The sequence below is a fragment of the Ceratotherium simum genome, chromosome 20, assembly GCF_057802395.1.
Source record: "Ceratotherium simum simum isolate JZ-2026a chromosome 20, ASM5780239v1, whole genome shotgun sequence".
Classification (NCBI taxonomy): Eukaryota; Metazoa; Chordata; class Mammalia; order Perissodactyla; family Rhinocerotidae; genus Ceratotherium; species Ceratotherium simum.
In genome coordinates this window covers 50240558-50253871 of record NC_141919.1, presented here as the reverse complement: position 1 = coordinate 50253871, position 13314 = coordinate 50240558, and the positions used below count along the sequence as shown (strand labels likewise).

At 43.0% G+C, this 13314-nt stretch overlaps 1 protein-coding gene across 1 annotated transcript; it reads right to left on the bottom strand.

Moving 5' to 3' along the window:
* CHMP5 (charged multivesicular body protein 5) lies at positions 1 to 13160 on the bottom strand. The gene is made up of 8 exons (XM_004428361.3): positions 12998 to 13160; positions 12046 to 12150; positions 10566 to 10612; positions 8591 to 8684; positions 8386 to 8457; positions 4329 to 4437; positions 2421 to 2533; positions 1 to 698 (listed from the first exon to the last, which is right to left on the bottom strand). Exons 1-8 carry the CDS (start codon positions 13064 to 13066, stop codon positions 648 to 650), a joined length of 660 nt encoding a protein of 219 aa, XP_004428418.1. The 5' UTR covers positions 13067 to 13160; the 3' UTR covers positions 1 to 647.
* Positions 13161 to 13314: the final 154 nt, after the last annotated feature.

Below are 13314 nucleotides of genomic sequence, written 5' to 3'. Positions count from 1 at the left end.
TCCTTTTGAAAAATATTTATTGAGTATAAATAAATGTCCTATACATTAAATATCAAGAAATATTCATTATTGATTACAAGTCAGGCTGTAATACTGAGTGAACCATAGAATCAAAATACCCACTCATGATACAGTAGTGATAATTCCATTCCAATATTGGACACTAATGATTAACTCACAAGACACAACAAAACTCATGAAAAAAGGCCATCACTTTAACCAACCTATAATACCACAATAGAAAATGGTTTTGAATCGTAATATGACAGTCTCAATAATCTCATCTTTGTCTTATCAATTTACAGGTCAGTTTGAGATTGTGGACTTACACTGTCATAGAATTTAAGGATTCCCATTTCCTTGGTTTTATTTCAAATTATTATTAAGGAATGAAGTCATATATACCCACTGATACTTTTAGGTAAGTTAGTCTTTCCTAAGAGAAAAGGAATACAAATTTAGTACAAAGAAAGCATCCCCCAAGCAATGAGTCTCTTAACGGAAAACAATAAAAGAGCAACATAATTAACTTTTCCTTTGAAGAAAGGAAAGAAACCTTAATCTGTTATGGTAAATTTGGAAAGATAAATATTTCGTAGTCCCAGAATACGTGTTTATTTTACAGAATGTGCTTGAATGATGCAAGTCTACGAAGCAGGGATCTGTGGCAATCCGAATTCATCCACCAGGACTCCATCCTGTGAAAAGGAAGCAATGTTTAGTGCCACTATTCTTCAACTGATAAAAAAAAAAACAATGATTACCAATGTTTAGTGGCCAAAACTCATCTCTAAGTGTGTAATCAATGATAACCAAAATCCCAAGCAGAAGATGAGAATGAACTTTTTTATGAAAGGCAAAGGGGGAAGTGATGAATCAGGAAAAGAACCAGAAGGGATCAAAAGGGGTGAGCCTTTGCAGGGTAAAGGAAGAGTACGAGAGAAAGAGAACCTCAAGTGTAAACCTAAAAAGTGGAAAAGGAGGCTGGGAGGGTCCAGGAGGAAAGGCTGAGGAATTAGTCCTTGCCTCCAGATTCCTGTTTTCACTCTGATCCCTAAAGTGAACAATCACCTTTTATAGCCTCCCAAATCCTTGAAGGAGCAGTGCCCTAGGACGGGCAGTCAATTCCATATCATACAGTACTACAAACTTATAGGCAGTGATACTGCTATCAATTAAGAAACTGTATCCGAACAGCCCATTTAACTCAGGAATCTGTGACCTTCTAGAAGTAGAAATAACACAGATGCTTCAGGAATTGAAAAGGCGAGCTATGGTAATGTTAATAAAAATTATTTCAGGTGTACTGAGAAAAAGCAACCTATACACCTGGAACTTTGAAGTGGCCAGAGATATGGGGGTGGGGTGGGCAGTAGAGAGAGGTAAGACTTCCCCAGGCTCAAGGCAGAAGGGAGGGGTTCAGGAGAGGAAGATGCATATTCAGAGAAATTAGCTAAAAGGGACCTGAGAAATTACCTGCTCCCCACATTTTACAGGTGGAAAAAACTAATGAGGTTCAGAGAGAAGATGTAAATTTGTAATTTGCCCAAAGTCACACAGTGAATAAAGGCAGAGCTGAGACAGGCTCCCACTCAAGGATTCTGTCAACTACATTGTGCATACTCAACGTGCATGTTGGGAGATAAGGCAAACAGCAGGCTGGTAAATGTCCAATGGCAACAGAAAAAATGACACATGACACCAGGAACTAAGACAGAGTGAACAGGATTTCAAAAGCAGCAAAATTTTCTCTTTTTATAATGACAACCATGTAGCTTTAGACAGAGCTTTAAGTTCACAAAGCCCTTTTTACATAAAAGACCTAATCTGAGCTACACAACAATTACGTGAGAGAATTATAATTACCTATGTTTTACAGATGCAAGGAACAGGCAAGTTCAAAACAGCTAAGTGACTTGCCAAGGTCTCCTAGTTAGTGGCAGAGACTTAAACCGAGGTGTCCTGATTCTTTTACCTTGTTGAATTAGAATCTTTCTACATTAAGTTTTATACTTAAATTATTAATCCCTAGTTTAGAAAAATCCACCCCCTAATTAACCAATGTGTCTAGAGATAACTTTCTTCTACACTGCTGTCTAGCACGGTTCATGCAAAGTGTTGCTGATGCTTTTCCAGGAAAGGTCTAAAACCTGTAAATGGCACTCAGTGCGAGCTCACAACAAGGGTAATTATGCATATTATACAAACTGTCATCATATAAAAACGTTCCTAGGCCTCCGTGACACTATTTACACAGCCCGTCCATAATCCAATGCAGGAAAACTGGGCCTTTAAGGATTCCCAAAATAACAACTGAGATGGTCCTTCCTTGTACTAACTTAGGACTACGTTGTAGACTGGTGATCAAGCATAAAACCTTTACAATTTGCATAGAAAATATAAGCAGAAAAAGCTTCCACCTTATTCTTCGTGTCAGTGGGAACACCTTCTGGAATTGCAGGTGCAGATGCTGCTTCATCCAGGTAAGAACTGTCTTCATCAGCCAGAAGCTCATCACCCAGGGCATCCAACTCTGAGAGGGAAGAGTCAACATTTGAAAAATATGTCAGCGAGGAAACTGGCAGCAAATGTTAAGAAAGCCAAATTATTTGTAAGAAGATGAAAATTTAAAAACAAAGGGAAAGGGATTATTATTATTTTTTTTAGTGAGGAAGATCAGCCCTGAGCTAACATCCATGCCAATCCTCCTCTTTTTGCCGAGGAAGACCGGCCCTGAGCTAACATCTATTACCAATCCTCCTCCTTTTTTTTTTTTTTTCCCTTTTTCTCCCCAAAGCCCCAGTGGATAGTTGTATGTCATAGTTGCACATCCTTCTAGTTGCTGTATGTGGGACGCTGCCTCAACATGGCCAAACAAGCGGTGCGGCGGTGCGCGCCCGGGATCCGAACCCGGGCCGCCAGTAGCCAAGCGCGTGCACTTAACTGCTAAGCCACAGGGCTGGCCCCCGGGAAAGGGATTATTAATTTCCATTTTCAAAATAAAAGATGACCATTAAATGAAATTTTCAAGGGAACTGATGTGGTAAATCTATGAAAAAACAAAATCAAAATAAAACAAAAAAATAAAACTACCATTCCCCATAGTCTTCAAGGCCCTAGTCTTCACGAGAAGGCTCTCTAGTTATCAGTTGACCAATTCAAACTAGAAAATCTTGATAATAACAAATGTAAAAATTCTCTCTCATTTATTGATGAACTTGAAAAAGGCAGTGAAAAGAGGCAGGAGATTGTTGTACACCAAGTGACCATTACATGAAATCAGGCTTTAAAAATAAATTGATGGTAAAGTGAGCCAAAGGGCCGGGAGGAATATGACATTCCTCATCAGGGGAAACTCTAGATGGGAAATATGAAAATAAAGAAATGAATGGGGAAAAAAAGGTTCTAGGCAAAAACAGAAGCTGGAGAAAAAGTAGCAGTAGTAATGTGACAGGGGTATCATGTGACAGAGAATCAGTGTGAGCTGGTTCTGCCATCTACCCGGTGACTCATGCTAGAAATGGACAGACATCCCTGATGCCCCCTCTCCCTCCACATCCAATCAGTTATTAAGTCTTGTCATCCAACCTCCTAAAATTTCTTCAATCTGTTCACTTCTCTCTCTTTCTGCTACCACAACCTCAGTCTCAGCCACCGTCAACTCTTAAATGGACTACAGCAATAGCTTCTAGACTCCTCTCGCATTTTTTCCAGCTAACCTCTTCTCACCCTTCAAGTCCCATGCTGTCCCCCACTCCCAACTAGGTTAGACTGCCCGGCTATGTGCTCCGTGGTACCCCATACTTCTTCCCAACAGTTTGTGCTCTTGTAATTAATTACTTGAAACAAGCAGTTTCTTGCCCCTGCTAGAGAAGCTTCATGAACGCAGGGGTCGTATTTGTTTTCTTCAGTGCTGAATCCCCAGCACCTAACCCAGTGCCTGGCTTATAGTACATGCATGCTAAGTATCTGCCAACTACTGTCTCTTGATCTGCTTTGCTGTGCTGAGGGAGAGGACTCCAAGTAGCAAAACAGGGAAAACAAGATCAAAAGGGAAACACAGGGAAGGCAGTGTTTAGCTAGCAAGCACCAGGTCAGCAGAGGCTGCTGCGTGGACCTTCCTTCTGAGCTTGTCCATCCCAGAGTCACTGGGAGAGTAAGCAAGTCTGATCTGGCTGCCTCATAAGCTCTTTGCCCAGAGACTGTACCATAAACGAACTCTCAAGGAACCCCCATGGAAATTTTCTCTAGCATTTGGGAAAAGGTCCCAGGCAGCTGCTCGTTTCAGACTCGAAAGCTACGTATGCACTGCTTTTCCCATGACTTACCTGCTTCTAGGTCATCTTCATCTAATTCTGGGGTGCCATAACTACGACTCAGTGCTTCTTGGATTTCATTTGCATCTTCCATCATATCCTCTAGCTGGTCTTGTAAATCCTATAGAAATACAGGACAGGGTTTTTATTCATTTCTTACCACTTTAACTACCTCCTGCCCCTACTCTCTCCTCTAAATCTTAGAAACAAGCAATTTTTAAAGAGATGATGTACATGAAATGCCAAGCACATAACCAGTTCTCAACAGCTGTGAGTTCCCCTCCTTTACCCCAGTCCTTGGCTGGTGACTTTGTGTAGTCAACAACTCGGCAGGTCCTCCTCTAAAGGTTCGAGTAACTCCTGAATGTCCCTTCTAATTAAAAGTGTGAGAGAGAAAGCTCAAAGAATTAGTTAAAAATCACAAGCCTGAAGACGTCCCCTAACAATAACTGTGAATGCCACTGACCCACATAATCCTCCTCCTATTTTTGGTGGTAAAAATGTAAACTCAAAAATAAAGAATAGGGGCTGGCCCAGTGGCATAGTGGTTAAGTTCAGTGCACTCCCCTTCGGTAGCCCAGGTTTGTGGGTTTGGACCCCGGGTGCAGACGTACACCACTTATCAAGCCATGCTGTGGAGGCATCCCACATACAAAATAGAGGAAGATGGGCACATATGTTAGCTCAGGGCCACTCTTCCTCAGCAAAAAGAGGAAGATTGGCAATAGGTGTTAGCTCAGTTAGCTCATGGCCAATCTCCCTCACCAAAGGGAGGGAGGGAGGGACGGAAGGAGGGAGGGAGGGAGGACGGGAGGGAGGGAAGGAAGGAAGGAAGGAAGGAAGAATAGAATTGGTGATCTTGCATTAGAATTTAAGGTGCCGGGCCGGCCCCGTGGCTTAGCGGTTAAGTGCACGCGCTCCACTGCTGGGGGCCCGGGTTCGGATCCCGGGCGCGCACCGACGCACCGCTTCTCGGGCCATGCTGAGGCCGCATCCCACGTACAGCAACTAGAAGGATGTGCAACTATGACATACAACTATCTACTGGGGCTTTGGGGGAAAATAAATAAATTAAATTATAAAAAAAAAAAAAAAAAAGAATTTAAGGTGCCTCATGGAAATCCAAAGTCCTATTGCAAGAATCATGCCCATCAGCTCTCTGTCATTACAGAAAGTCTACTTGAAACATTAAATCAAGCAACATTTACACTATCAACATTTTCCTAGTTAATGGAGAAAAGGAGGTAATTGAGACAAATACATTATCCTTTTCGAGTCAGCCAAAGACTGACTACACTGTGCAGGGAAAGAAGGCAGTAGTGGAAACAACTGGTGGTACAAAAAGTTCTACTGCGGGGCCGGCCCCGTGGCTTAGCGGTTAAGTGTGCGCGCTCCGCTGCTGGCGGCCCGGGTTCCGATCCCGGGCGCGCACCGATGCACCGCTTCTCCGGCCATGCTGAGGGCCGCGTCCCACGTACAGCAACTAAATGGATGTGCAGCTATGACATACAACTATCTACTGGGGCTTTGGGGGAAAAATAAATAAATAAATAAATAAAATTAAAACAAAAACAAAAACAAAAAGTTCTACTGGGCCCACCCTGGGGGGGAAACAGAAGGAATCAGGATAAGCTTGATATCCCTCACCAGGCTGGTAAGAAAAATTGACAGAGGGTATAAATCATCTGTGAATGGTCTACTTGTACTTAACTGGGAGACTACTACAAGGCCAGGAAGAATGTAAAACCAATCTGAGAAAGGGTGTAGTGTAACAAAGGGCAGTTAGTATAATGGTTAGCAGAGAAGACTCTGGAGTGAGACACATCCAAGCTAAAATTTTGTCATTATTCAATGAAAGGTAATGTCTCTAAGCCTTAATTTCCTCATCTGTAAAACAGAATTATTAACAGCCATACCTCACAGGATTACTGTAAGGATTTATTGCAATAATATATGTCAAACAGTAAGCACTTAATACTACATATCTTCTGTTGTGTTAAGGATGTGCAGAATAAAACTACACTCTTCACATACTGCAAGTTCCACATGGGGGAACAGACTAGAGTTGATAATGCAGAAGGTCCAAATCAGCACCACTTATCCTTCAGGATTTCTAGAGCAATGCAAAACATTTCAAAACTCCTTCCTGGCCCCCAAATCAGAGGTTTGTTTTTCCATATAAAGGGTAGAAAGTAAAATGGAGAAAAACATTTTTTAAAAATAGAAATGCCTTGCTTTTCTGCATTTCCAAGTGCCAAACTACCACAGTGCACGTAAGTGACATTCTGCTATACAGAGAAGCATGGGCTGAAACAATAACTAAGAGAGTGAAAATAACACAAACTAATCAAGTCAAGCTTATGCTATATTATTACGTATCAAGACAAGTCTCCCCAAATCATCTATGAATAGGATTCCTGGCAACAGACTCTAGAACAGACACGGGAAAAAAATCATCATACAAAGAATTAGCAGGTTCCATTCTGGAAAATCAAACAAACAAAAGCAATATAAACAAACACAAACACTAGACTTGATGTGCAGACAGTGACAAATAAAAAGGATAGAAATAGAGGAACATGCAAACACAGAGGCAAAATTAAAAAATGAGAGCTATAAAACAATGACAATGTTTTACAAGTAAAATATTTTAGGAAAACAAATGAAATTCAAAATATATAGCCCAGCCAAAGACACCCCTCCCCCACCAAAAGAGTTAGAAAGGGGCTCTCCACCTGTCATGTGGGCAAATCTCTTAGGGGACAGGAAAAGGATAATCAGGTGGGGAGACAGACAGACAACCACAGGTGAAAGATGGAGAGACATATGAAAAACCCAGAAAGACCAAAGTTTCTATTTTGTCTATTAAATAGCTCTAACTAAAACACAAGGAACCCTAAAAGCAGGAAATAAAACTCAATTTCATTATATTTTATCATCACATAGTATTGTACAAAGAAGACAAGCATGCACAGAACATTTTTCTCAGTAAATCTCCTGGAAGATATCACTAAGCTTAACTCCTTGTAAGCAGAGACTAGTTGGAGGATTAGAGAGATGGCCCGGGCAGTCTAATGAAGGGTCCTTGAAAACAGGAAGATGCCAGGAATGCCTTCACTTACTAAAGACTGGTTCGACCAGAGACTACCTCTGCAGGTATTTATTACCCCTGCAGAGGCAGTACAATGCCGGTACATAGTAAGTACTCAACCAACAAATATTGCTTGAATAGGAAAGAACTGCTTTATCTCCTTTAATAACCTCTCATTCATTCATTCAGCAACCAGCAAACACTTTCTGAGTGACAACCATGGCCGGGCACTGTTCGGGGCACGGGGGATACAACAGTGAACAAAATAGAGCCCCTGTCCTCATAGAAAGAGAAATTCTGCTCAGAGGGTAGCAGTAAAGAGTACTGTCACTTATGCAGAAAAGAAGCCTCTCCTCTGGCCAGTCACCACGCACTCCCTCTACTATCCCTGCTTCCATCTGTGCTGCTCACCTGACTGAGGCGAGAGGAGCCAGGCTGTCAGGGCTCACCTCCCCAGCCAAGATGATCTCAAAAGAAATGCTAATTTTAAGGACCGAATGACATTATTATTAAAAATCTAAAGAGAATTACTAGAGAAAGGAACCAACTCTATGCCAGGACTGTGTTAAGCACTTCACTTTCTGTATACATCCTCATTTAACGGTCGTGACACTCCTGGGAGATGGGAGCAATACTGCTACTTTACAACGGACCAAACAGACCACAAATCATTAGGAGAGTGAGAAGTAACAGGAAACTGGGTGCTTACTTATCAGGGGCTTATTATGTGCCAGGCATTATGTGCTCAGCTACACCAGCTCATTTATTTCACCCTCATAATAACCACATGTGTGCTAGGATCCTTGCGTTAACAATAAGGAAAATGAGCCCTTTGTATCCTTTCTCAAAGTTACTCTATTGGTAAATGGCAGGCCCAAGACTTAATCCCTCTTCTGTGCTCTCCCCATCGCATACACATTCATCTGGATTCTTTCAGAAGCTAGTGCACATTCTCACAGAAATCAGTATACATCTCACCTCGATCTGGTCGATTTTTACTTGCTTGTATGCTTTCTTCATTTCCTTTACTCCTAGTTTCATAGCGTCAACCTAAAAAAAAAGGTAAGAGAAAACACAGTGTTTTAAGAAGCCATGTTGGTTAAGCAGTCTTTTCAGAACCACGGGAAAAGAGCACAGAGCACAGAAATGAAATCAAATCACGGGCAAAGGTGCTTTGGAGTACCGTGGTCTTGGTGTCCTTCAGCGACTGGATGGTGTAATTGGCTTGCTCCATGTTAAAGGACTGTTGGGCGAGATTGTCCCGCTGCTGCTCATACCTTTTGAGAGTCAATCGGGAATGATAAATGTGAGCATTCTTCTCAGGAAGAAAGTATCTCTAACACTAAACACGAGAATTTTCTATTAAAAAAAAGTTCTCAAAATTAAATACAAAGAAAAATGGGCAAAAATAATTTAATCACTCTAACGCAAATATCATTTGATGTATCCCTCCAGTCTTTTTCCTTTGTATGTATTTTAGTTATAACACTATTTCCATTTAACATTATAGCATTTGCTGTTTTCTATGTTGCTACAAAGTCTTAATAAATATATCTTTATAATATTTTAGATTATTTTGTATGCTAAATTCCCAGAAGTGGAATTCTTGGGGCAAAGCGTAGGGCTATTTTTAAGGCTCCTCGTATACATAATGAAACTGTTTTTCCAGTAGACAGAGCTCCTTGAGGACAGGTATTATATTTTATTAATCTTGTATCCATAATTAGGTAATCCATCCAACCTAATATAATGCCTGGCACTCAAAATATGTTTTTTTTTTTTTTTTGGTGAGGAAGATTAGCTCTGAGCTAACATCTGTTGCCAATCCTCCTCTTTTCACTGAGGAACACTGGCTCTGGGCCAACATCCGTGCCCATGGTCCTCTGCCTTATATGTGGGATGCCTGCCACAGCATGGCTTGACAAGTGGGTCCGTGCCTGGGATCCGAACCTGCAAACCCTGGGCCGCCGAGGCAGAGCACGTGACCCCAACCACTATGCCACCAGGCTGGCCCCCAAGATATGTTTTTTCAATATAGAGTTTTATATCAACTTATACTACTACCTCAAAGACATGTCACTATAGTCTTTGTACAATATTTGGAAACCATCTAACTATCCAACCAGAAGAAAAACGGTCAATTCATGGTGCAGGCAAATGGTGGTGGAATATTATGACCCGACTGAAAAGTACAAAGTTTCCAAAGAATATTTCCAAGAACATTTAAAAGGACAGAGAAATGCTCATGATACAACGTTAAGTGGAAAAGGATAACCTATATACATGCCATTTGTTTTCTTCCAAGTTTCTACAATGAACATGTATACTTTTATTTAAAAAAAAAAGCTACTTAAAAATTGCAATGCTACTGATTAAGGAGGTAACAGTTTTACCACTTTCACCACTCTAGGCATTATAATTTTTTTCCAATTTTGTCTAATCTAAAAGGAGTAAAGTAAGATGGTATCAGATGTACTATAAACAGAAACAGAGATATCAAAATCTTTCGGGTTCCTTATTAGCTGATTATGTCTGACCTCTACAGCCCTGCAAGGGTCTCAGCAGCTGGACAGCCCACAAGGGTAAACACCAAAAATACTATTTGGTTTCTGCTCAAATAGTGGGACACAGTCACCTAAAACAAACTAAGGACCCTTAAATCTTCTGGTGGGAGGGAACAAATATTTAAGATTCTCAATTTTAAAGACAAACAAACAAAAATAAAAAAGGCACACGTTAACGAAACAAATAATGGGAGAACCAAACCCTATAGATCTGGGCAGTCCAATACAGAATCCACGAGCCACACATGGCTACTTAAATTGTTAACATCAAATCACATTAAAACTTCAGTTCCTCAGTAACACTAGCCACATTTCAAGTGCTCAACAGCCACACGTGGCTAACAGCTACTGTACTGGACAGCACAGACACAGAGCATCTCCCATCACAGCAAAAAGTTCTATTTAGCCAGCCAGTGCTGCAGAGATGGTGCTGAACACACAGGGGGAGGAAAACCCAGGTGACCATAGATGTAAATGAAATGTGTGATTAAATCAAGAACACTCATAACACGGTATGAAAACTTGAAGGAATGGAAGACCACTTCTCTTTTGGTTAAACCTGCTAGAGGAAAGGAGATTACACTTATAACTTACATCCGCTTTTGCTTTAAAACCCGCAAGGCTTTCTGCTTGACCATATTCTAGGCAGAAAAACAGATTTTAATGAAAAGAAGTAGAAAATATACATCTGGTAAAAGCAATCTCTCATATCCTCAAAGTCACATACCTATTTATTCTCTTCTTCAGAGTAGCAGACACAGTGCTTCCAGACTGTGCACCTCCCAAGCACAGTCTTAGGCTGCAGCTTGCCTGTCTCTGCATCCCTCTCCTCAGTGTGCTGAACAACACCCCCTTTTCCTGGTGCACGTTATCTCCAACCCCAGCCCCACCAGTGCCAGTTCTCTATATCCAGCTGCCTTAGGGAGATTCCCAACTTGGACATCCTACTATCCACACACACTTAACACACCCCAACACCTCAACCTGCTCTCACCTTAGAGATGACCAACAATGGCCCCATCAATCTCTCACTTCTCTAGGTTGAGACCTTTACATCAACCTTACCCACCCTCTCTTTGTTGTCTCTTCACGCACAGTCATCTCGTGACTGATTCTCAGAACTCACTTCCAAATTGGTTCCTTTCATGCCATTCTCATTACTAACACCATGGTTTAGGCTTTCATCTCCTCAATGAGCTTTCTTCATTCCATGCCATCCAACTAAGATGGCTGAGAAGAGCTTCTTGTCACCTCCCTTTCTATGCTGTTCCATAAATCATTTTATTTGTCTCCTCCAGTGAAGAAGGAAAAGCAGATATTACTTCACAGTTGATAATAATACCTAAGATTTACTGGATGTTTCTACGTACTAGACACGGTGCTATGTAGGTCACAAGAATGACCTCGTCTAATCCTCACACTATAACATAGATATGATCCCCATTTTACAGATAGGAAAAACTGAGGTTCAGTGATACTAAGTAACTTGCCCTAGCTCAAATGGTTAATAAGTTATGGAGATGGGAAAAAAGAAGATAGTTCTATATTCACAGTCCATGCACTTAAATACAGTGTTCTATGTTTCTATCTGACAAAAGAGGAAAATAAGAAATTAAGTGACTTTATCAAGGTCACAGCTAGTAGGTAGGAATGGTGTTACTAACAGAACACTGTTCCAGGTGCCTACTTCAGTACTTTTTCCCACATGCCACTCCTTAGCCAGTCTATTATACCTACCTAACCTGACCAGCTTAGCAACTCACTGTTCCTGAGCGTGGCCCAGCTCTCCTCTCTAGACTGCCACCTTCTCAGTAGAATATGCTAATTCCCACGTACATGCTTCTGGACATGTGATCAGCATCTTCTCTCCTCCAGGTCAAACTCCAGCCTCCCTCTCATAACTGGCTGCAAATATCCTCTCCTCCCAGAAGGATACACCCTCACCTAGGTTTTCTCCTTACCAGACTGTGAGCACCACTTCTGCATCTCTCTCCAGCCCTCACCACCAGGCCCACTTCCGCAGGGGCTCAAGTTAGGCTGTCACAGCTCCTTCTGCAGCTGCTGCCTAGCTTACCTTGGCAGGACCCTCTCTCATCTTCTTGATCTGATCCTTATACTTCACTAGCTCGGCATCCAGTCGAGAAATCTTTTTGTCAATGGATTCTGCCCTGCTGTCCACCTTGGGGGAAAAAAATCAAAGGCAGTGGTAGTTACTGCAACACACTTACATGAGAAGGGGCAAGAGAGAAAGGAATACAGAAGAAGAAAAGAAAAATAAAGAGCACATGGTGAAGGGTGGAAAACAGTGGTTCCCAAGAGGGAGGGAGATTCCCAGTCAGAAACACTGGGGGGCCTTTATAAACTATACTCCACCCCCCCGCTTCTGATATTTCTGGGTCCCCTTCAAGTGCGTTTGGGCAGAAAAATAATTTGAGAATCACTGGGCCGAGCTGAGATTTCCCCAGAATTGGAGACTAGTCAGTCTGGGGGCTCAACCACGAGGTGGGTGAAATGGGCTAGTGTCCAGTGGAGCCCGCTAGGGCTGCAGATCTAATGCCATTCGCTTAGATGGAGGGTGGTGGCTTAACGTGAGGGACCAGAGTTCTGAATCCCGCGTTACTGAGATCCAGGATAGGGGTACAGACGTAGGATATCAAGCTGAGGGTCCTGACGTGGGAGAGGGGTGAGAGATCAAAGAGGGGTAAAGGGTCGGGCTGGACGAGGTGGGAAGGGAGTGCGGGCCTACGGCTGGTCGGGGTGAGGGGACAAGGACAGAGCCAGTGGACGCGGCAGCGGGCATCGGAAGGGCTGGGTACAAGTAGGGCGAAGCAGTGATGGGCTAGGGGTCCCTGGTTTGTGGCGTCAGGAATGACTTGGGGCACAGGCACGAAAGCGGGGTGGAGAGGCCCGAGGTGTAATGGGCCCGGACCGGGAACAGGGTAGAGGAGTAGGCGCCGGGAGCCGGGGGTGGGCGGGGTCGGGGTGTCAGAGTCCCTGAGCCCAGCTATGCGTGGTCAAGTGCCCACCGTGCCAATGCAGTCAGTCAGGCTGGGCGGCGGAGCCTTGGGTTTCGGCTTCCCGAAGAATCGGTTCATCTTGGACGGCCGCGAAAAATACCCAAACACTGGAGCAAAACCAGAAACGGAAGCAGCGTCACCTCCGCCTTGACTTCCGGCCCTGTTCTGCGCAAGCGCAATGTGCCTATTTCCCCGATCTTTCTTCCGAGTTTTCAGCTCGGCCTTCCGGGCGGGAGAGCTCCTGCTGGTTGGAGGAGGAGGACAGAGAGTCAGCAGGGGCGTGGCCTCGGCGCAGGGGTGGGCGTGGCTTCAGATGAGCGGGGCGG